The sequence below is a fragment of the Antennarius striatus genome, chromosome 9 (assembly GCF_040054535.1).
Source record: "Antennarius striatus isolate MH-2024 chromosome 9, ASM4005453v1, whole genome shotgun sequence".
NCBI lineage: Eukaryota > Metazoa > Chordata > Actinopteri > Lophiiformes > Antennariidae > Antennarius > Antennarius striatus.
The window spans coordinates 12,199,169-12,223,653 of record NC_090784.1 but is presented as its reverse complement, the minus strand read 5'-3'; the positions used below and the strand labels follow the sequence as shown (position 1 = coordinate 12,223,653).

General features: G+C 39.3%; 1 protein-coding gene across 4 annotated transcripts in view; it reads left to right on the top strand.

Annotated features, from left to right (window-relative positions):
* Positions 1-24,485, top strand: part of ptprub (protein tyrosine phosphatase receptor type Ub) — a 195,339-nt gene that overhangs the window by 44,896 nt on the left and 125,958 nt on the right. For 3 of the 4 annotated variants that reach the window (XM_068323143.1, XM_068323142.1, XM_068323140.1), the window contains exon 2: positions 7,564-7,692. In XM_068323143.1, coding sequence (XP_068179244.1) covers positions 7,564-7,692 — 129 coding nt within the window. The remainder of the gene's footprint in view (positions 1-7,563; positions 7,693-24,485) is intronic. The other variant, XM_068323141.1, reaches the window with a different exon arrangement.

Below are 24,485 nucleotides of genomic sequence, written 5' to 3'. Positions count from 1 at the left end.
TAATGCTGAGAAAGTCATAAAGGTTTACCATACGGCCTCACTCTTTGCTCTCGTAGTTTTAATTCAGTCCCTTATTTTCTTTTTCTCCTCCAGATGCTCAGTGACAGCATATTTCAGATCAGTTTTACCCTGAAGCTCAGTACTCCTACTGTACTTGCTCACCATCTCCAGCCCTTCTTCTTTCCTCAATCTGTTTCCTGGCCCTCTCTGTGTGAGTAGGCCCATCCAGCGACCAGGGTTGAGTTATTAATGCCCGGGGAGGCAGAGAGATGATTTCATTGTGTATTCAGGTGTGTGGATGGATGGCTTTCAGAGGCAGCCAGGGGAGTGGTGGGGAGGAGAGCGTCTGCAGAGAATAAATATACCTGTCTCCTGCCTGATGCATCAGGCCACACTTATTGCAATGCAAATCAGCTACACTCCTCCCCTTAACTGCCTCCAGTATTACTCACCTATTCCCACCTGGATCCCCACCAACCACCGGACTCAGATGAAGCTTCCTTAGCGCTCAGTTAACGGCCTGTCTTCCCAGGACGACTTGGTCCCATTTGTTGTTGGTGAAATGACAAGCATCCGTGCCTCATCATCATGCTGCATTTCCCAGGTGACATCACAGGTCCCCGTGTTCATTATCCATCCCGACTGCCAGATAATTAAGGGCACAAGCTACAGCCAGACATTAAAGCGAAGGCTGTGATGGTTTCTTGGAGCGCATATATCAGCTATTTTTGTACTAAATGAGAGACTCGTAGTGTTTTGAACTTCAGATATGAATCACACAGCTGTGTGTCTTAATTTTTGTTTTGCTCTGACAAGATGTAAATGTAAGCACAATTTCAGATATTAACTAGCAGATAAATAATTCTAAATTTTCAAAGAGCATTACAAATGATAAGTACTCTTATGTTCCAACTTGGATTTTTATATTGCCCCCCTGAGAATTCAATGAGAATAATGAAACTGCTGTCTGATTTGTCCTTAGAATATATTAGAAAGAGCCTTTGGACATCTGCTCAATGATTGACTAATTTAAGTCTAATAGCAACATTTATCTGATCAGGCTGCTTCATTTGAATGGACCGTTAAGGACTGACAACACTCACTGACGTCCTTCAGAATTTGGAAATTTGAGAATTGAAATGGCAAAAGCTGTTATTTACTAAATTGACATTTTCATCTATTTCATAAATATTAAGTGGATTCGTACTGATGTCTTTTTGGGTAATATGATTACAGTAAATATATAATGTGAGATCATAAAATATATTTGTCCTTTTTGTTATGATGGGCTTTGGAACATATCAGCTCTTGTTTTACGTGATTGTGATAAATATTGTTTTCAATTGAAAACTATCAGGAAATGTTATACTGACTTTATGATAAAATATTTTAACCTGTTTACTTCATTTAAGCTGAAGAAAACAGGTTATATGTTTTCTTCAAAATAGACATTAAAGCTATTCATCTGCGAGTAAGTGTCTTTTTTGATTTTCACGGATTTTATAACATGAACGTTCTTGCTTTAAGGCCCCAGTGAGCTGCTGTCAAGTGGCCCAGAATTTCTACTCCTGTGCACACTGTATCGAGCTAATTTGGACAATTATTTTCACAGACAGCTTTTTTACAATTTTCTGTTAGTGGCATACATGACAAGTCAGTATTCAGACAAATGCTACTAATTTACAGTCTGTTAAAGGACTTCCCTGTTGAATTGGACTCTCTGTTCTTTTATTCCGCTCACCCACAGCACTCAATCTTTTAGAAGCCAGCAAAAAGATTAACCACTGTGTTTCACAGCAATTGATTGTTTTCTGTATATAGGGACAGATCATTCTCCTTTTTTGAAATATTAAAAAAAAAAGTACACACTTGATTTTGGAATTGGTGTTTTTGACTGTGGCTCTGTTGGAATATCACCTTTTTTGTTGTTTGTACATTGTGGTTGTGAATCAGTCCCTTCTGTAATTTCATCCATTCCCTCTTATTCAAGTGGAAAGTCGTCTAAGTAGTAGCACCTTAAGTAAGCTTGGGCCAAAATCCTTATACATATACAAATGCAAATAAAGGGGAAAAGCAGAGGTTCTGACAATATTTACATTTTCATATTCCATATAGCTGACTGTCACTTTAATTAGATAGCCAGGCAGGAATTTTACAAGTAAACAGAAGAAGTGATACCAGTTCTTACACAAAGGCCTACGTGTGATTTCACCAATTGATGTGAGTGGAGAATGACTCACAGCCACCATTAACGGCAAGTATTAAACCAAGGAACATTTTTACTCATCCCCATGACACTGGCAGTGAGTGAGAGTGTCTGGTAAACAAGTGCCCGTTCTTTTATGTCCTAATGAAATCTCGGAGAAGTCAGTCATTCTGTTGTTTGGCATGGCTCATCACTTACACGGTGTGAATCTGGAGTTATTTGGGTCTGCTGTGAAATCTGACAGTGGGTGTATTAATATATTTTTAGAGAGTTCTGCTGTGATACCTTTCTCAGTGAACACAGATATAAGTGCTTAAATGAGTGCATATGGATAAATGACCGGTAGTCTAACCCTAACACTAACCCTATCCATCCATCCGTCCATCCATCCATCCATGGACAGCTATTTAATAAGACAGATAATTTATCGTATTGCATAAATGTAAGGAAACAAGTTAAATTAAAGCTGCTGAGAATACAAACATTTCAGAAACAGAAATATTTATTATACTGTGTTTTTAATATAAGATATAAACAGACCTAAAAAAATCTGAAGAAACATTGAAATATAAAAGAAACCCCTTTGATATGAAGTCTTCAGCTGAGATTTAAAAGAGGATACAGATTTATCCAGAGCTCCTCAGGCTGGATGCTCCACAGCTGATGAGCTCAGACAGCAAACTGCCTGTCCCCACTGTGCTCTACTCAGTTCTTCCTAACTCTCAGTGCTGGACTGCCTGCAGGGCACCATAGCAGGTTTGATTTGGCACCTACTGTGGTGTTTTATTTTCTGCTGATATTGCATGCTTGAAACGAGTATTTCCAGGATTGTTTGTTAAGATTTGATTTACAGTATCTGATCGTATATTTTGCTGCCAAGAAGAGATGCAACATATTTTCTCTATCCTCTTTTATATAGCCTGTCAAGGCAGGACTGTCACACCTTTATTGCATGTCACCATTCTGTATTAACACTAAAAAGGTGCGAGTGGAGCCATTGTTGTCCCTTATAGGAGGCAGTAACTGTGCCAAATCGAAGTCTGTAGAGCCAGTGAGGGGGGTATGAAGGAAGTCAAGCAGAGGACAAGATCTGCCACTTTTTAAAAGTGAAGGTAAAGCCAAGATCAAGTTGGAAGAGAAAGGGGCATTAATCGCCTCTCTGATGAGGACCCAGGTTGGCTGGTATTGTCTGGTATTCTGAAACATTCACAGATCGTGTTAAGTTGGATATGCTCTAATACATTCCAAACATAATGACAATAATAATTCCAAATAATAACAATTCCAAATAATAATAATAATATAATATAATATAATAATAATGATGTTGATGATAGTTCCATGTTGACTGTCTCTTCTTTATCCACACACATTTCATCTGTTTTGTTGTTAAGATAATCATTGTGGCAATTTCATCATTTCATTTACTCTTTTAGCTTCTGCAGAGATCTTCTGAAGATAACAGAAACAGGTTTTATTGAAACACAATTGTGTTTGATTCCATCATTTAGATCAGTCTCTGACTTATATTTTAATAAAAAATAATTTGAAAATAACTTACCGGTATTTAATTTTTAGATAACCACATTTTTTAAATATGTGACAGGACCTGATTTCATAACAAGATTTTTGAACTCCTTCATTGTGAGTCTGACTAAAATTATTGTTGCTGCCATGTTACTCTGTTGAGTATAAAGTGTTTAAAGTAGAGGTTGATTTATGTCATCTTACAGCAGCATGAACAACAAACTGAAACATGTTTTGAACTCAGCCACAAAATCTTGGCAGTGTCTGACTTTTCACTGGTCATTGCATTAAATTATACTGTAATTATACAGATAAAAAATGGCCACTGACATCTCACACCCATTGGTCTTCCAGAAAGAGGTGGGGAGGGAATATGTCTGTCATGATATATGAGCTGGATCTCCCCCAAGCAATGTGAGGAGCTGACATTGCCGGGGCAGTGCCGGCTTTGCATCCCCGCTTGCTTCCGCTGGATGATGACACTTGTAGGGAGGAGTCTGCAGGCTTCATTTACTGAAGCAGCAGGGAATAATATAGTGCCAATGTTTGGGTGTGTCAGGGCCCATATCTCTGGCTGTTCCATTAGAAGTAGACCCCAGTGTGGGACAATTAACCCCTGGCCTCAGCAGCAGATCTGTGCAGTAACAGCCGAACACCAGACAATAAATCAAACCCACAGGGAGAAACTCACACTCCCTCCCCTGCTGGCTGGCTGCTACTATCACCCATTGGGCCAAGCTTACAAGATGGTAAATACGCTCTGGTGTTATCATATAATCACTGGAGGTGCAAGAGTGATCTAATAGGCTGGCTGTGGGCTAGTGTGCCCTGAGTGTGTTTGTGCTGCAATGAATACACAATCTGGAGAAAATTCAACCAACTGCAACATTTTCAACCAAAGAGCAACAAATTGACTCATCTATGTTGTGGCTTTCAGGCAAAGGCACAAATGGTTTGCTCCGCAGCACGGCAAGTTAAATGGTTTCTGTTACCTTGATGACATGTGGATATCATTCTAGAGTCCCTTCTATCTATCTATCTATCTATCTATCTATCTATCTATCTATCTATCTATCTATCTATCTATCTATCTATCTATCTATCTATCTATCTATCTATCTATCTATCTATCTATCTATCTATCTATCTATCTATCTATCTATCTATCTATCTATCTAATACATAAGCATAATTTATGCAATTTTTGAATAATGAAAGTAAAAATAGTTTGAAAGATTAAAAAATTCCATAGGAGCTTCACAGTGAAAGCTTCCAGCTGGGTTCCTGTTGGAAAACTAATATGAAGCACCAGGAAGCGTTCAGTCCTCATCCGCAGTTCTGTACCACAGAAAGTTATAAACAGTAAAATGAGGATGTTTGGCTAGAAGGGACCCCAAAGTTCAAACCACAGACGTTCAGTTACATACCTCAAAAGTATTGAGAGCTGTCTCGCTAGTCATCATTACAACCACAGTGAGCCAAGAAGTTTAAAGCAAGACACAAACTACTAACCTCTGTCTGCCCTGGAACTAGGATTGGTAGGAAAGTGGTGGATCAGTTTTCCCCTGAAGTTGAAAAGCATGTATCGATGACTTGATGCAAAACACTGCAGTTAAAGCAAACTACGCAGCTTGAGGAAAATCTGCCCAAAAGTAAGAGCTGGGTTGACCAACACCTTTAGGATATCAATCAAAACAAACTTTCAAATATCAAAAGCTGACATTGAAGGCTTGTTTTTTTTTTTCACCACACCTTTCATCATATATTTTCTATTTAAATCAGGAAATTGAAATTGGAAATGTTTGTAAGCTAATAACTTTAACACTTGTACATATATGGTATAATTTAATACTTTTTTAACAGGGTTACAAAGAAAGACTTGTTTATATATTTTTAAAAAAAAATTCACAATTCATTTAGGTGTTGCTGCCAATATCTAGATATAGATTTAGTGTCTGAGTCTTTCTTGTGGCTTCTTTTGTGTTGGTCCTCAAACACACAAACAAACAAACCTGTCCAACAATAATCTTTAAATGATTGGATGCTGTGGTTGTCTTGTACATCAGCACAATGGTGAAAATAATGACTTATGAATTGTAATTACAGCATCACATTGAGACAATTTATTTAATGGAAGATTAGAGAAAAGAATGAGGAAATAAGACCACAGAGTTTCCTGCTGGACTTGCTCCTAGTAATTCCTGTCATTAGCATGTTGCATGTTGCACTAATGCACAGGCTCCGCTCTGAGACAATGCTGTTTCATTTGTGAACGCTTTTTTTGGGATTGGGGAAATCACCTCAGGTCCAAGGGCAGTTATTGCTTTTGCCAGGGTTTCTTATTCATTTCTTTTGAAGTAATTATATCTTAAAGCTTGTTTTTTTGCGAGACATTCTATTTCTTTTCAGACAGAAACCATTTTTTATTATGTGGAATAGTGAATTCGCAGATGGGCAGATTTTGAACATTTAAGTTCTGCTCATGTGAAGAAATGATAAAGTCAATATGAAACATACATTAATGATTTATTCTGAAGAAGTGGTCAGTGTGGCTGCAGTGAAAGTTTGTGGTAAGCTGTTATTATTACTACATCTCAAAATTTAGTGCAGAATGAAGTAATTTTTCTCTCCCAGTTTATATGAGAGGAAGAAGTTTAGGGGAAATTAGAAATAAAATCGCAATTAAATTTCATTCATGAAAAGTAACGTAATTCTGTGCTAACCAGACACTGATGAGGTGATAACGCAGAAAAAGTGTTCCACGTGTTCGTCTACTAACTGCTCAGGAACAGCAACAGAGGTGGTACTAAAAATGTCATACCCAGCACTTGAACCTAATTGAGAAGCAGAAAAGCCTACAGAAAGAATTGTGATAATAAGAAATTAATGTTAGTGTTTGTCAAAGTTAGCTATCACAACAGAACACAAATATGTCAGAATTAAACTGTGGTTTGACTAAAGAATGTTAGCAAATCCATTCATCCATCCACCCATCCATCCATCCATCGCGGGTCACGGGGAGCTAGAGCCTATCTCAGCTAGCGTAGGGTGTGAGGTGGGAGAGACTCCAGGCGTGACACCAGTTCACCGTGGAGCCCACAGACAGACAAACAAGGACAAACACGCACGCGCACACTCACACCTACTGTCAATTTGGGACCGGACGATTAACCTGAAGCACATTTTTTTGGAGGTGGGAGGAAGCCGGAGAACCTGTAGAGAACCCACGCAGACACGGGGAGAACATGCAGATGTGGAACCGCCTTGCTGTGCGGCAAAAGCATGTCCACTGTGCGACTGTGCCGGCTGTATGTTAGCAAATCAATCACACAGAACGGAGATGAAACTGTAAAATCAGGATGGATCAAACATACAGTATATCAAGACTTCAACTGCACTGATTATTTCTCACTTGATATAACAACATATACTAATGTGGGGCTAAGATTTGAAAAGATAAAGTCTCACTGCTGAAGGCTGCCATTGAAAAGCAGAGAGGGATTCTCATTTGTTGACTTGCACACTCACACATACCAACACACACTGATATTCATTATAACACACTCTCTCACCGGCTCCAGCATACACTCACAACACATTGTAGCACATACGTAGCAGGTGTGATTGAATCAGGACTACATTTTATTAGGATATGTTTTACTTTTTATGATGATGCGAATATCTTTGGATTTGCCACTGTCAAAAAAAAGAAAAGTTTTCTTTATCATTTCTGTCACCTGTTCAGTATATCTACCTCTTTAGAACTGATCTACAGACATTGTTTCTTGAAATAAACGCTACATGTTTTGTTATTTCCTTTCTTCCATCAGCAGGATGTACGTTTGAAGAGGATTCAGACCCCAGTCTGTGTGAGTTCTCCCAGGGGGATGATGATGACTTTGATTGGCTACTGTTTCGAACATACAGTTCGCCGTATGCCAGCTCAGACCTCTTACGAGGTAAGTGTCCCTATAGTTCTATAGTCGTTATGTATGACCTTGGTGCTGAAACACAGTAAAAGCTCATGAAACACCAGGTTAGGACCTACTGTTTGAGACATTCCTTGGGCTACTGTCACTCTGTTTCCTTTAAAAATGTCTTTGTGTGGTCGACATATCAGAAAAATTTGATTTGTGCAAGTCTTTATAGATGTCAAGTGTCCATTTTACCCTTAACCCTAAGGATAGTTTTATGTTAACCAGTCTCACAGGATGAATGGAAACAGGATTTCCATGCAATCATCTTCTCTACCGATGGTTGCCAGAGGGAGAAGGCATTCATAGTTTATAAGGCGCTCCTTTATATCTGCATTAACAAATACAGGGATCAGATAGAGTGGGTTGTTTCAGCTTCACACTCAAAATATCAGTGGTAACAGTGGACTGTCTGTAGATGTACTTCCACTGTGGAAATTTATATGGTTAAGAAACTAACCTCACAATGGAATAACCAGCAGGGGTGGACAGTAACGGAGTAAATTTGCTTAAGTACTGTACTTAAGTAAAGATTCTGAGGATTTTTACTTTCCTCAAATACTAGAATTCTTTCATACTTATTACTCTTACTCGAATACATTTCCGAGGCAAAGATTTTTACTCTTACTCGAGTTAATTTCTGAGAAGGCTCATGAATACTCGTTACTTTTAGGTTTGCCTGTTGTCGTCCCCCCCCCCCCCCCAAAAAAAAAAAAATGCAATTGGCCACACGCAGTGTCCATCAAAGAAGGAAACCTATCAGTACATGTTCTCAACTGGGATTTACGTAAAAGCAGAAATACGTCATCCCCTACCTAATCAGCTCAAAACAAGACCGCGGTAGCAATGGCGACTGCCGAAGAAGCCTCCGTTGAATCTGATGAAAATGATGAGCCGGAGTTTTATGAGTCGGAGGAAGAAAATCCATGGCCTCATCTTAAAGATATGTTCGAGTTTGTAGAAGTGAAAAAGGACAACGCGGACTCAGACAAGAAAAATTACATTTTCAAATGCTTTTGTGTTTGCTGAAGAAAAACTGACAAAAGTCACACCTAGAAACCTCTTGTCACTTAATTTTACAGTACTACAGACTGACAGAGACTGGTGGACACAGGGTCACAGAGACACATAGACTGGGGGGCACGGGGAGACACACAGATTGGGGGGGGGGGGCAGACAGACAGACAGACAGGTGGGGGGAGACAGACAGTCTGGGGGAGACAAATATTGTGGTACTGGGATATGTCCTTCCTGTAAACATTGAGTTGTTGAAAGCAGAGATTTAGTTTGTTGTAAAGCAGTGGTTCTCAACCAGTAGTCCACCAGTGTGTCCTTTAGGGGTTCCAGTTGGTCCCCAGTTAAACGAGTTGGTTGGTCTTGTGTGTGTATGGAAGGGGGGAATTGTTTAATAAAATGTGAAAAGGACATAATTGTCCTCTTTGATGATTCCATTAATTTTATTTCCATTTTTATAGATATTGGGGAAGGCTTGGTACAGTATAATATAATGGTTCTACAGGCAAGCATATCAGTGCAGGTGGTTTCAAAGAGTTTTCTCTGAAACGAGATACAAGGTACTATATATAAAATTGTAAAATGACAGTAATTCAGTCAGGTCCATTCTCATCAAAGATTTAAAAAAATAGGAATTTACTCTTACTCTTACTTTAAGTACATTTAAAAGCATTTACTCTTGAATACTTAAGTACATTTAAAAGCAAGTACTTTTTTTACTCTTACTCAAGTAATGTATTGACTGGGCTACTCTTACTTGTGGCGGAGTAAATTTTGACCAGAAGTATTTGTACTCTTACTCAAGTACTGGGGTCAAGTACTCTGTCCATCTCTGATAACCAGGCAGTCAATGACATGGTAATAATGAGAATTCAAACAGTGCATGACAAAACATGCTTTTCGTTGTTCAGTGCACATGGAAAGAAGAGAAAGGTAAATGGCAGCAGCAATTTTAGTAGTTTCTATGACAGCTTTACATTGTTTGGCAACATAGGATTTAGCACCTGCAGCACAGATAAAGGCAGAACATACAGTATGTAAAGTCGTATACGTAGTTGGAAAACAAGCAAATACTTTTAAAAGAAATAATTGTACACCTCAGGGGATACTACAGGCTTCGGAAAAACATTATGTCATGTAGCCTTTGATTGGTGAAAAACATCCTGCAGGGACAAATGATGATATTTTAAATGGCTCCATAGCAATGATTTTTATTTAGAGATTAAAATTTTTCCTGTTCCCAGGCATCTGTCCAAATTAAATTCTGAACTTGATAAACTCAAAAATTTATCTTAAACCTCACCTGATATGCTGCAACATCATCAGCATTCGAGAGGGAATCTGCCTGCAGCCGCTAGCCAATTCACGACAGGCAATGAGATAATTAATACTTTTCCCTTTGGGTTTAATTAAAACTTACTGCCATGGCATTTAAAGTGTTCTGGGGCCTTCAGTGGAACAGAATAGCACAGGTGGAATGAGAGAGGTACTGTAATCTACACATGACGAGACAGCAGGAGGGGCTCTGAGCGTCAACTCTGGATTGATTGGTGAGAACCAGAAGACAAATTTTGTGAAAATTATTATCTGCTCATCCTTCAGCCTCACACTAGAAGGAGTGAATTACTCATGTTCGCTGTCTGATTGCTATCATTTAATAGTGACAGCTGTGTTCCCTTGTTAGTTCCACCATGACATTTTCACAGTGTTATTTTAGGTGGATAACCTTACTGGAGACACAGGAAATATTTTTTTCCCCTCTCTGTAAATTAATCCCTGCTGTGTTTGTTTCTAGGCAAGTACATGTTGGGTAGTCAAGGTGGTAAGATAATAAGAGTTTATGAGATACAAAGCCATTCTCATTGGACTAGTATTAACTTTGTGGGACTGAGAAACTGGTATTGAGAGAAGATTAGTAAATAACACAGAGGTACAACCAGCTTGTGTGTCCCCAGAGAAATAAGAGTCTACTATTGCCTAGGCAGAGAATGGAGGAAGGAAGACAGAAGGTGGTGATATCTCAATAAGAGTTGACCTTTTTATCTCTTTTAATTTAAAGGGAAGTGGAGATGCCTGGTATCTATTGATAATATTGGGTCCTCTTCCTCATTTTAATAAACAGGATTGCCTGATGATGACCTTGTAAAGAATAATGTGCTGCATGTCAAGTGTACCTCATTTCCCGAACAGAAGATTCATTACTTTGAAAAACTTTTTTTTTTTTTGCAGTTTCAGTTATACTACATGGGTTAGAATAGCCCTGAGGACAACACCAATGATCTTATTTTATAAATTTAAAATTGTCCTTGATCGCCTTGTCATTTGCTGTTGTTTTCTAATTCTTATTCTTATTTAGATATATAAGTGTGGTGTCCAAATTATTGTAAAGACCAACAGAAAATATCAGATTTTTGTCAGCCCACTGGAAGAAAAAATACCTCTTAAAGAATAGCAGAGGCAGTGTTAACAGTGCTTCAGTCACGCAGCCACATCTTGAGTAATGTAAATGCAAAGAAATATAAATGTCTCGATGCAACAGCAGTTTTCTGTATTTTTGACTGGAAATGTGTTGCCAGCATTCTGCCAACTTTCATACAGTAAGAGTACAATGACAGCACATCTAATTATGCAAAGTTAGTGTTTAGTGCCAAAACAGTTCCAAGTATGAAGAATCCAGAGGACCAGAAACCAGAAACTAATTACAGATTCTGAGTTGTTTTTTTTTTCAGTAGATGCATATTATAAAATCAGAGCTTTCATGACACACGGGTAAACAACAGCAGAGTTGCCTTTACTTTAATTTAACTCTGCTGTGTGAATGGACAATGGAAGCATGCAGAGGTGGAAAAGGAGACTAAGTATTTGAGCACCTGTCTTGACTGTCTCCTGATGAATTGGCCATTGGACAGTGCTACCTTCCCACCCCAAGAACTGTTGCTGAGGGACTCATTTTTAAAGCTGGTGCCTTCTTCTTTTTTGTTGAAATGGGCTTTTTGAAGTAAACAAAATGAAATTATTTAATATAATATAAAATGTGTGCCTTAGTCTAGCCTTATTTAGCCTCTAACAGAAATGGACTGGAACTGTATTTTTCCTATGTAGTACATCCTAAATTTGCAATCTTTCAGTAGCACTTACACATACAATGAACGTTACAGTCTACAATTCAGCCCCATATTTGTATTCCTACGACACATTACAGTAAGACAAACTCAATTGGTTGGTTATTTTATGAAGTAATACATAATACATTGTAAAGATGCCTGTAGGCATTCAGAATGGACTAAGGCTGGATGGGTCTCAGGAAGGTAGAGAGAAACATGAAACACGGCTTTGAGCATCGTCTTGGGGTCAGAGCCTGGTCAACTGGTACATATAGTAGCGTCAACCTCGATGCAACGACTTTTGCCGAGTGAATTCATACAGTAAAACACACAGGCTGTTTTGCATTTGAATTTACAGCCTGTTTGCTCTTTGTCACCTCTCATCCCTACCTGGTCCGCAGCACTTACTGCAAACCGGCTCCAAATGCTCAGCGAGTCGAGATTCTTCCATATCTGTGAAAGGATGAGGCAGAGCAGAGAGAGATCTCCTGTAGGGGATGTGCTGTTATCAGAGCTGACCAGCAGTCCCATTTAATACACTATTCCTCTGCCCCCCTCTTATCATTCAATTTACAAGGTTTCTATTTATTGTAGATTCAAAATTCAGTTGGTTTTAGCCTTATCTTGTTCGCTGTGTATTTTTAGACAGACAATATCCTCCATGGCTTGTAAATTTGCTGCTTGACTTGAAAGAAATAATTGGTTAGTATTTATCTTGTAAAAAGAAATGCACGATAAGAAAAGGAAGTGTTATTTAACAAATTATTTTTCCCTCTGACTTGCTAAGCTCCCACCTCTAAAAAAAAGGAGCTTAGGAACCACACTAAAATATCCGTAGGTGTGAGTGTGTGTGTGAATGGTTGTTTGTCTTTTGTGTGGCCCGGTGGTGACTTAGTGTCTTGTCCGGGGTGTAGCAGGGACAGGCTCCAGCAGACCCATAACCCCAAAGGCGGATGATTGCGATCGCCTTGTCTACAAGAAAACGGATGAATGTAATAGTCTTTCACTTTTTTCTGCATTTGTTTAAAATCTTTTCAGAGCTTTGAGTCCTTATATATTAAACTGTAAAATGACAGCTTCCATTATCGGGTTAATTATATAAAAACCGAATGGTTTCTGACCAAAATGTGGAGACGACAGACTTGTGAAAACCCTTCCACCAGCAGAAGACTTGCTTAAACAAAATACATCTTGAATGGATAGACCCATCTGAGTAAATCTGCTGTTATTTTAACCAGGATAAACTTATTTGCTGAACATACTACTGCGCCTTGATATTTTACAGTTTCGTCCTTCTGAATTAGGACGTTGAAGCAGTAAAAGCTCACACACACACTTTCTGTGTCATAACATTGCAGCATTTGGTGGGGATTAAAACCAACAGCACCCTCCTTGACTGCAGACTGGACACCAGTGGCTCACAGGGATAATTGCTCATGCCTCATTATTCTACGCCAAAAAGCTTATGTCTATTGATCACTGATGTATGATATTAATGCCTCAGCTCAGGCTTATTTAAAGCACCTCCACTATGGCCATCACCTCACAGAATATAGGAAATTAATTGAATTGTTATTCAGGGCAGCGAGCTACAGATCCCTTAATGCCTTCTCAACAAGGTGAAGAGGAAACATTAATATGAATGATAGACACACTGGCGAATGGCCTCCGGGGCAGACATTTTGCCCATTGCTGACGTCTGCGGTTTAGCTGGTGTATAATTTCAAACCAGCCCTTTTGATCTCTGTGTTTTGCTCACCCACACATAGAAGCCCAGGTGACGGGTAAATATTTAAATGCACCTGTTAGGCTGTAGTTTCCATGTAATTAGTTTACTTTAGAGGGACGAGTACAGTGCTTATGTGTAAGGCTGCTGTTTTAACAACATAATAGAGGCTCAGGAAGTGAACTGTGGGTCATAGCCAAATGGACTCACCAGGCAAAACACCTTAACACAGTTGAGTTAAGTGGCCAGTCACTTTAACCGTTTTGAAAAAGGCCATGTGGGTAACAACTATAATGAAGCTGGAACATCGCCGTCACGTAAAATGGCAAAATGTAGATTTTAATTCCACTCAAGTTGCCATAGTTATTGTTATTTTGCTATTTGAACAATTTCAGTGATATTTGTTAGGGAACCGAGCAGAAAAGAAAATTAAAAATAATGATTGTGAATGTAGTTTGAGCAAATCTCTATCTCTTAGTTTAAATATTCTATAATGCTGTGGATTTCACTTTGAATCTACAACAATGCTTGGAGGGAGAGCGTGGCTTTTTACTTACTGCTCATGATGATATGATGTAGCTAATATGCTGATGTTTTGCGTGTATCATTTTACCATTTCAACTTTATGTGCTGGAAGGTTAGTCTTGATTTATTTTCACAAACTGGTTGTAACTAAGAAACACTCTAATTTCTGTTACTAACGACTTTGTTTGTTTGAAGATAGTCAGTCTTTGACTAGAAAGTTCCACTCTAACTCTCGTGGTTGATATCAAGGCTTATATTTATGTCCATTGTACCATTGTAAAATTTAAATGTAAATTGAATTGTAAAATGGCTTCATCACTCAGCAGAATGATACTAGTCCCACACAGCACTTGTTTCGAGGTTTTAGAGGGAAACAAATCCCAATGTCATCATGTTCATTGCGAAGCACTCGACGTTACAGAGGACTGATGATTGCTAATTCATATATCTTATAATGTATGTTGAGCTAATATTGATCTCCAGAGCTTTAGTTTTCGACCACAGAGATGCTTTCAAAATTGCCCAGAATCTACACTTAATCACTTTATCTAGCTAATGATTTGAATTAAAGCATCTTTGTAAATCACATGTGAACACTTGAATTAAGTTTAACAACATTTCCCTCCCGCTGGCTTTAAATGCATTTTTTTTTCTCCCTCTGATGTCCTCCGTCTTCTATCCTCTGCTAATCACACATTCCCTCTTTGGTGATCAAGAGATTGGAATATGCTTTGTATGTGTGCCTAGCACAGATAGTTTTAGCATATGTTTTTGGATATTTCCCAACCTTTTTGCACATCACTGCTCTTTTGTGCCTACACTTTGCTCCAGCTGTCTCTGAATTTTCACAGATCACAGGCTGGTGGGTCTTTGGCAAGTTGGGTAAAAACAGAACAGATATTTTAAAAGAACTCTATGTTTATCTTGTATGTAGCCTTTTCTAGACAAATTAGAAATAGCAGTACAATTTACAAACAAGGAAATGTTGGATGTCTTTATAGCCATAATATAATTATTATTGAGACTGGGACATACGTTTTATTTACTTTTTTGCACTTAGTCACTACTTCATTCTGAAAAGCAGTCGTAATCCTTGAACATTTCTTTTATGCATGATTTTTACATGTATAGTATGATATTTGGGGGCGGAAGTGGCTTAGTGGTAGAACGGTTTGTCCAGTGTTCCAAGGTCGGTGGTTCGATTCCCGCTCCCACCCAAAAACACCTGGAGTGTGAGCTGACAGTGGGAGGTGTCAGCTCACCTTCGGAGCACTGCCGAGGCACCCTTGAGCAAGGTGTCGTCTCCCTCACAAGCTGCTCATTTGGGGTGCACCAAGAAGGAGCTGCCCACCACTCTACCTCCCCCTGCATGTGTACAGGCCCCCTTGTGTGTGGTTGTGTGTATTACAGGGGCCTGTACTCACTAACATACTGTACAGTATATATGCATGCGTGTTATTCACTAACATACTAGAGTGTGCATTCTTAATTTCCCTTCGGGGCTCATAACAGTATGTAAAATAAAATTAAAAAAAATTACAAAGAATTATCATTTGCAATTATGCAGCTAAATGTACCTGAAATAAAAATGTGTCATAGGCACGTAAAAAAATTCATACCTCCATCATACGGATATTTCAGTTTTGCACATTAGGCCTAAAACAACTTGCAGAAGGGTTTAAAGAAACTTTTTTTAGGTATGATCTGTTCCTCCAGACCAAATATTAATGTAGCATTTAATTATAATTCAAAATCTGCTCCTCTAGCTGAATTGGCACCAAAATTAAACGGGTTCTTGTTTGGCACATGTTTAGGCACCTACAGGGGACAGCCACCAAAAGTAATTTTTTTTGTAGTCCTAAACAGACATACACACTAATGCCAAGGAAACATAACTTCTTTGGCTGAGTTAATTAACAGAGTAGAAATGTCTGTATGCTGCAGAAAGACAAGAGAAAAAAGCCTTTAATGGTGTGAAAGGGAGAACAAACCGTGTCAGTGCTGAGAATTGCAAGAGGGCTGCCAACCATGAAGAAGTTTTACAAACAAAACACAATGGGGCTCCACAAACACATTCAAATTTGTCAAAGTGCTGCAAATTTTTAATTAACGAAAGTGAGCTCAAAATTGTTAAAATTGTCTATAGAAACAGGTTCTGACAACACTGATTCACTATGAGGTCAGAAGATTTGCAGGCCTTACTGTAAACTTGTTGACTAAGTATTTGAATGTTATCATGTTTTCAATTTTCATTGTTGGTTTAATGGATTTCTAAGGGTAAAAAAAGAAAAAGTTTTTTGTGTTCTACTCTGAGTGTGAGGTAACCAACATCTCTGTATAAATACCGTGCTCTGTGCACCCAGAGGAACTGAACTCCCATTGAATACTGTTCCACTTGAACAAAACTAAACAATAATGTTTTTAAAATTTTGATAACCATAAATGACTTAATGAAAATGCATTGAAACTTGAACAATAAATTATGTATACGTTTTTTAAACACAAATGATTTATTAAAAAAAAATCCCTGCCATATTTATGCCATTTATGTCATTGTGGATTAAAAGACAAATGTTTCATTGAGGAATGAAACTGTAGTACAGACAGTCCTCAACCTGTTGGACATGCGTGAGCACAGCAGTGCTGCTCAGTGGGGGTTATGGCAAAAGGGGAATTGCAATAGTCAAATCTGGCGGTACAAGTTTGTTTGTATCTCTGAATGTTCACAAGTTAAATGTCTGTATTTTGAGGACTTGTACATACTTTAAGCAGCCTTGACTTTAACATGGTGAAAGAGGTTGACAGCATCTCTGCAAATGGCCTAAGAATTTGTATTCAATCTTTCATCCTTTCATTCCATGTATTTCTCACCAGACTTAGTGGGTGACAGTCCAGTTGCCAGGAGGGGTTTGGAATGTACAGTATGTTATTTCAACTCCATTTATTGGAATAACATGATTTGGCATCTCATTGAAAATCCATGAAGTGCCAAGAAGTGGTGGGTGTGGAGTGTGTTGAAACATTTCTTTCTTCCTGTCCTTTCTTTGGCTCTCCTTTGTTTCTACCATTTTTATTCACACGCTTCTTCTCAGGTGCAATTTAATTCAGAAGTGTTATCGTAATCACTCTTGCTGCGCGCAACACAGTAATTGATATGTAGGTACTGTTTCTAGGTGGAGCTATTTACATTAAATTGTGCTAACTGCTATAAGACCCAAATGCAAGAATACAGACTTACTGGAGATGGATGGCTGTTTATTAGGTCTCTGGGGTCCACAACTACATTTTCCACCTGTCTTTTAGTGAGATCGGCCTGTCTGCCTGAGTATTAATTTTGTGTATCACAGCTGGCACCTCCTTTTTTATCCTTCACACCCTCATTCTCCTCACTACTCTGAATATGAAATGAGGGGAAAGCTAGAAATGTGTGGAAATGCATCACAGGTGAGACTAAATAAAACATGTATTTGACATGTCAGAATTGTAGTTTAACAGGCATTATATTGAGCTTTCTCAAAATGATGTAAGTGAGATGTCTTTTGGTTTCACATAGAAAAAATATAACATTTACAGTAATACTTGGATGAAAAATGATCTTAAAAAAAGACAACTTAGCTGCAGTGGAGTTGTTGACTTTATAAATTTGGATTACAGTATTTTTTGCACTATAAGGCGCACTGGACTATAAGGCGCACCCTCAATAATGTGTTTGTTTCATAAATTTTTTCATATATAAGGCGCACCGGATTATAAGGCGCACAAAATAAAAAATAAATAAAATTTATTTGATAAACTGCAGCGGCTGTAGTTGCACAATCTGTCCACTAGATAGAGCCGCGCTGCTCAGGCGGTCATGATTGCATTCATGACTTCCTGACTACCTTTGAATATCTCCTATTGTTATGTCAATAAGCCATTCTGAGCCTCAACAAGGAAACCTGATCACTTGATCACTTTGCCGTCTTAGAAAGAAGTCAACACGCATATTAAAAAACCTGACATTAAAAACTGGTTAAATTCATTATGGGTGCAGTGAGTGCGAACAGAGCGGATTATTTCCTGATCTGAAGTTCGAAGCAGATATTTAAGCTCCGACGTTCGTCTTCGTTTATTAATTAAATATTGTTTCGATCGATCGGTAGTCCAGTCGGAGGTGAGGTGCAGCTCTTTGCTGCTGTGTGTCCTAAAGAATTTTTTAACTAGTTTTTAATGTCAGGCTGCTAATTTACTGGAAAATATGACGCTGTTTTACTCCTAGAACTGACTTTAACGTCGGTGTCTCACCGCCGTGAATCTCACAGCACATTGCTGCAGACAGAATACACAAGCCTGAATGCGCCCCCCTGCTCCCCCGTAACGTGTTGTTTCAGGTATCAACTACATTTGTAAATCAACTGTAGCACGCCCATTGTCACCTTTGTCTAGCAGTGACTCTGCTCTTGAAATTTCAGAAAAGGCTGGAAGTTCAGCTTTGAGGGTCTTTCATTCACCTTTATGCCAGTTTCTCCGTGTGTTTCCACAGAATAATAGAATGGACCGTCACTAGATTCCAGATGACAGCACAATGGCATTTTTAAGACCAATTAAGTTTAAAGTGGGTTATTTCCGACGCCAAATAGTTAGGAAATACTGAGATCAGTCAGTCAGTCAAACTTTATTAATAGAATTGTTGAAAGTTCCTTATGTTTTGCTACGTAATCACCGGTGCTCCTACAGTCTGCTCTACCGTCTAAGAGCAGCTCAGTCAGAGCCAGGACTTCGGTGACGCCCCTTGACTACCGTTGTTAGGGGGCGTGGGCCCGAGTGCCTTGTGAGGGTGCGCCTCTGGTGGCGGAGTGCGGCATGACTGGCGGCCAGGCTGCCGGCTTTTTTTCAACGATCATCTTTTTAACCAATATTAATATGAATATTAATCCATATATAAGACACACCGGATTATAAGGCGCATTACGGGTTTAGGAGACAATTTTAGGCTTTTAGGTGCACCTTATAGTGCGGAAAATACGGTACTCATTTTATTCAAACCATCATTATTCTTTAAACATTATAACTATTTCACTGGTGTATTCAACAGCCTCCTAAATGAGAGGTATTACTTTTGTGGAGTGCCTTGTGTGCTTTTTTAGTATCATGGGTTACTACCATTTGGTTTGGTCCCTTTCCACAGTCTCTCTTATGGGCTCCTTGAATTTCTTTCAGTACTCGCTACTCTCAAAAATATTCACTGCAATTATTGAGTGTGAATCACATAAAACAGTGACTGTCTTTTGTGATCATGATCAAAATGTGGCCATAGATGCCTGAGTTAGCCACAGTTTGAAGTTGCACAATTTCTTAGGAAAAAATAAGTCATTTTATTTGTTTTGTGATGCAGGCAAGGAAGCTGAACCGGGGCATTATGGCCCCTTTGCTTTCTCAGTGTTGTTTATAGTGAAGAGCATGTCGCTCGGAGGAACCCTCCCAGGATGTTACAGCTAATGACCGTTGGGGGTTCTTCACTAGGAGCTGTCTGGTAGCATTTGCTCAGATATTAATATCAGACGATTGGAACGAAGACAATGGCACCCACTGTAAATTTGTTCCACACAAATCTAACACAGGCGTATATAAACTTGGCTTGGGGACTTGGAGGCACACCATCAAGCCCTCTTACACACTTGTACAGTATTCTGACTTACATTGTGTATAAACAGTAATTGAATAATGTATGAGAACATGAAGCTTCCATTCTTGGTGAATCTGCTGCTTTGCTTTCATGTCAGTTAATGTGGGCTTCGAGGCAACACCATAAAAGGAAATGTGGAAACCCTGCATCAGTTTTATTGTGACAGCACAATTATGAATGTCCCTCGCCCACAACTACATGGGCTGCCTACTTGTTACCTTGCAAAGGACTTTTCTCTCTAAAGGGAGCAATAGAAAAGCCATAACCATAACTTCAGTAGAAACCCATATTCTTTCATATGTTTGTGATGATTTCCTTTCCAGAGAAAATTGTGAATTTCTGAATGCAGCTTCTGACAAATATATTTTTTTCAGAGTGTCTCTCCTGAAAGTGACAAGCTGCTTTCCTCATCTTGTGATGTGTTTCCTTTGAGGTGTCAGGGACAGTCTGTGGATCTCAGCTGGACGCCCCTCACAGGGCTGCAGACGGCTTTTACAAACAGCTGCGGGATTTGCAAATTGCTTAACCTAATTTATTTGAGGCCTTTTTGGTAGCAGAGGGTTCGTTCCAGCCCAGGATGTCTGTCTTTCTCGCTCCATCTCTCCCTCTCTCTCTCTCTCTCTCTCTCTCTCTCTCACACACACACACACACACACACACACACACACACACACACACACACACACACACACACACACACACACACACACACACACACACACACGCACACACATTTATCATTTCAATGACTCTCAGTCTATCCTCACTACCTGTATCTCAGCTTATCACTCACTCATTTACTCACTCTCTATATCATTCTTTATTTCCCCAAAAATATGCCTCTCCCGCCAAACTCTTTGAGGTTTTTTTTCACCCGGTTATAGCATGATATTGAGAATAAGATGATAGGCCAGTTCTGTTCTTGAGCTCTGGCTGGTGAATTATAAATGCCTACTCGACATGCTGTAACAGAACTGGAGTGCTAGACTACAATCTCGGCTGCAGTTCTCTAGAGGAGGCAAGTTGTCTGTGTCAGGGTGGGAGCAGTCCAACACGAGCCACTGTTATCCAATCTGTGCTCATCCCTATGGGCATGTATGCAGTGAAATTAGTACAGAATATGTATTACTTCTAGGCTGTACTACAATTTGTTTTATCAGTCTGCCCCAATAACTCTTCAAAGACTACTCCAAAGACTTCAGCTGATGGACAATGTTTGCTATGGTGCACTGACAAGAACTAGTTTAAGAAGAGGTCTTATTTCTCTGCACTGTCTCAGTCTAACCACAGTGCAATTTAACATCCCTTGCTTCACTTAAGATAAGAATGGTTTGACATTATCATATCTGATAGTGTCTAATCTCCAGACTGGGAATACAGGATGACTCGTTTACTGGCCCCTGTATTCTTTACTCCAAAAGTAGTGAAAGATACAGACCTTTTTTTTTTAATCAAGGTCCTCGTGTAACGGCTAAAACATTGCTTTTGGATGTTACTCGCTCTGTCGTGGAATTCATCGCGTGTGGTTCCTGGAACACAAGGAACGACAGTGCATTGTATACCTTTTTAGGTACACATCTGTGAAACCTGATGAGATATAATCATAAAACAAAAAGCAACATTCTCAGGAAGCCAGAGGCACAAAAATGTGTAGGTTAGGGTAAAATGTTGAATTTTAGGGTGTCACTGGATGTTGCAGTCTCTGACTGCCTTGTTATTATTATTATTCTTATAATTACTAGTAGCACCACAACAGCTGCAGCTGTAATAGCATTAGTGGTATTGTTATTTGACCTCCATTTAAACAGGATATGGTGCAATACCCCTGACGACACCAGTTTCTCGAGACTAAGCTTTAAAGGGAGACCTGGATTTGGGTTTGAATTAATTAAAGGGACCATTGGTTTCTCAGCACAGGTATATAGTTATTAATATTTACTCAAATGTCTTTAAATCATTCGTAAATCAAAAGACAATCGCTTCCTTCTTCGTTGGATTTCAGGTGATCTGCCGTGAAACTATTTTTCTTTTGTTCTTTAGATTCCCCTATAAATCTTGTCTGTTTCACTTCATGTGTCAAGAAAAACTTCTTGAAAAAAATGGAAAAAACAAACTTGCTGCAGAATGCAACCAATTACAGAGTTATCTAATGATGCTGAACAATTTCCACAATGCCCTAGCCTATCTTTTTTTAATTGAATTAGACGGGGAGCAAAGTAAAGCTGATATTTCCTCCACATTTCTCTGAGCTTGATTACAGAAAGTACAAATTCCAATTTTAACGGCTCGGCCAAAGTCGTGCTATTTCCTGCTACGATTAGAGGACAAGATAACTGAAATTTAATAGCCAAACATCCCGACAATTAATTAGATAGCAGGACTAGACTAATCCTGTTTCCATGGGCTTTAGTGGGTCGAACCTCCTTAGATTACCAAGAGGAGCAGAGGAGCACATCAAAGGCGAAGCGAATAAGGAAAGGCTTAAATCAGCTCCTGTTGGTACAGTGTAATTACTGTGTCTAGTTTCTCAGTACATGTGCGTGAGTATGTGTGCTCACAGTGTGAGATAGAAGAAGACCCCGTGGGGGATATTATTAGTCTACATATGTGTATATGAATGGACACATGCTTGGTTGTTTGCAGTTGCAGGGGGCAGCTGTAAATCCTCCCTCTGACATCTTAAGCGTGGAGGTTTAGCCCACTCCCCAGTTCAAAGGCTCCTCTGTAATGCTGCTGACTTTCAGGCTCATCTTTTTTTTCCTCCTCCCTTGCGGATCTGCTCAGCTTCATCTTATGAAGACCTCGTGCCCTGGTCGGCTTGGAGGCTGCAGCAGCACACAGAAATTTACAGCCGGCACTCTTTGTTCTGAGCACACTTGGCATTTGGTCTCGTAAGACCTCAGTCTCTCTAAACACCAACAAGCAGATGGCTGAGAAGCTTTGTTTAGGAAATCAGTGTGCCATCTTTTTTTTTGTGTGAGCAAAATCACCAGAATTCAGTTGATTAAAGGCTGTATGTGGAAAAATGAAAATCTGATTTTATGTTGAAATTATGACAAAGAGCACTTTAACTAGGGGATAGTTCTCAGCACTGCGCTATAGCATAGTCAGTTTATTGTGCACTTAGTGGAAGTTAAGTGATACCTGAGCATATGGTGCAAAACTCCAGAGAAAATGTCATACTCCACCAAAATTGATGGTGAGTCAAATCGCTGCCTTTCTTAACTCAAAGTACGGTAAACATGTTAAAACGTCTGTCTGCACAACACAGGTGGGCTCCTTCTCAACTGCTTAGGTTCATCAATTAAGACTTGTGTTACATTGAAGCACACAGACTCCTTCTCCTGTCAGTATCTCTGAATAGAAAGACCCCTTTGGTTTTGCTTTGGTTAGCATAAGGTTCCCCCTCATTGAGACACTGGAGTGAGATAGAGCAGGACTCCAGACTGACCTAAAATGTCTGTGGTGGTACTGTGCAGATATATGTGACATTAATGGTGAAAAGCACATATCTTTGAACAAATACTTAAAAGGACATCCATCCTCCAGATGAGGTTAAAAACAAACTCTCTGAAGATGAGACAGATCTCTGCCAGTGCACCTTTTTCCAACCTGTCAAGCTTAAGCCGTCATTCTACGTACGCTACAGCGTCAGACGGTGGATCCTTCTCTGTCCATCTGGCTCCATTGTTTATTGCAGACAGTCTGGCTGATGAGTGCAGCCTGGATGCAGAGGAAGAACTGGGGTCCTGAGCTCACAGGCTGGGTCTTGGCAGGGCTTTTCAGAGCTTCTCTCTCGCGAGCCGAGCAAACGAGCACAGCAGTCTCTACGGTTGCCTAATGGCCATGCTGCTGCTCCTCAGAATTTGGCACTTGACAGTTTCTGATTCTTTTTAAGCAAGAGATAAAGGCCTGGCAGACAAGAAGAAGTTTGAGTTGTCTGTAGAGATTTAGAAACTTGGAGAGTTTTTGGAAAAATAAGGTTTTGTCGGATGTGATTTATTGATTATTCTAAAGTGAGCTTTGTAGAATGAATGTGTCTTTCCAGAAATGTCAGAGATTGCTATAGTGATATTCTGTAAATTTACCACTTTACAAATTTCGCTTGCATGAAATTCCCTCAAGGTTTGCAGAAAAATAGAAAGCAGATCTACAGAATACTGACAGTGTAAGAACGTAGAAGTTGAACATTTACAAAGATGCACAATTAACATACATCCAGTCCAACAGATGTGTAGGATACTGGAGGACTTTCCCTTTATTTGGCAATGCCTAGGTAGCTGTCTAATTCCCTCAAGGAACAAACAACCTAGAGAGAATTAGGGGGCGTAGCCTGCAAAGCTGAATTTGTGGTTGGAAAATGAATATTTATAAATGGGGGGAAAAAGAGGCACACAAGAAGTCGAAAGCAGGAGTCATGAGGAACATCGAGTCCAAATTGTTTTCATTGTCTCTTTTAATAAGTCTTCATCGTACTTTATAGTGCAGAGTTGCACACCTGAGGCAGTGTGGTGAATATAAAGGCTCACTGAGAAGTTGGCTGTGCTGATTTGCTGCCTTAGTGCATTTCTATCTTTTTTTTTTCTGGTGGTTTTTCTTTCTTTCTCACATTCGCATTGTCAGGGCAAGGATGTCACACCACAGACAGGAACCACAAAGAGGGCCAGAAAAAAAATATCCAGTCTGCTCAGCAGAGGTAGTAATCGATGGGATTAAAAAAAAAAAAGCACAGGAAAAAAGAAAG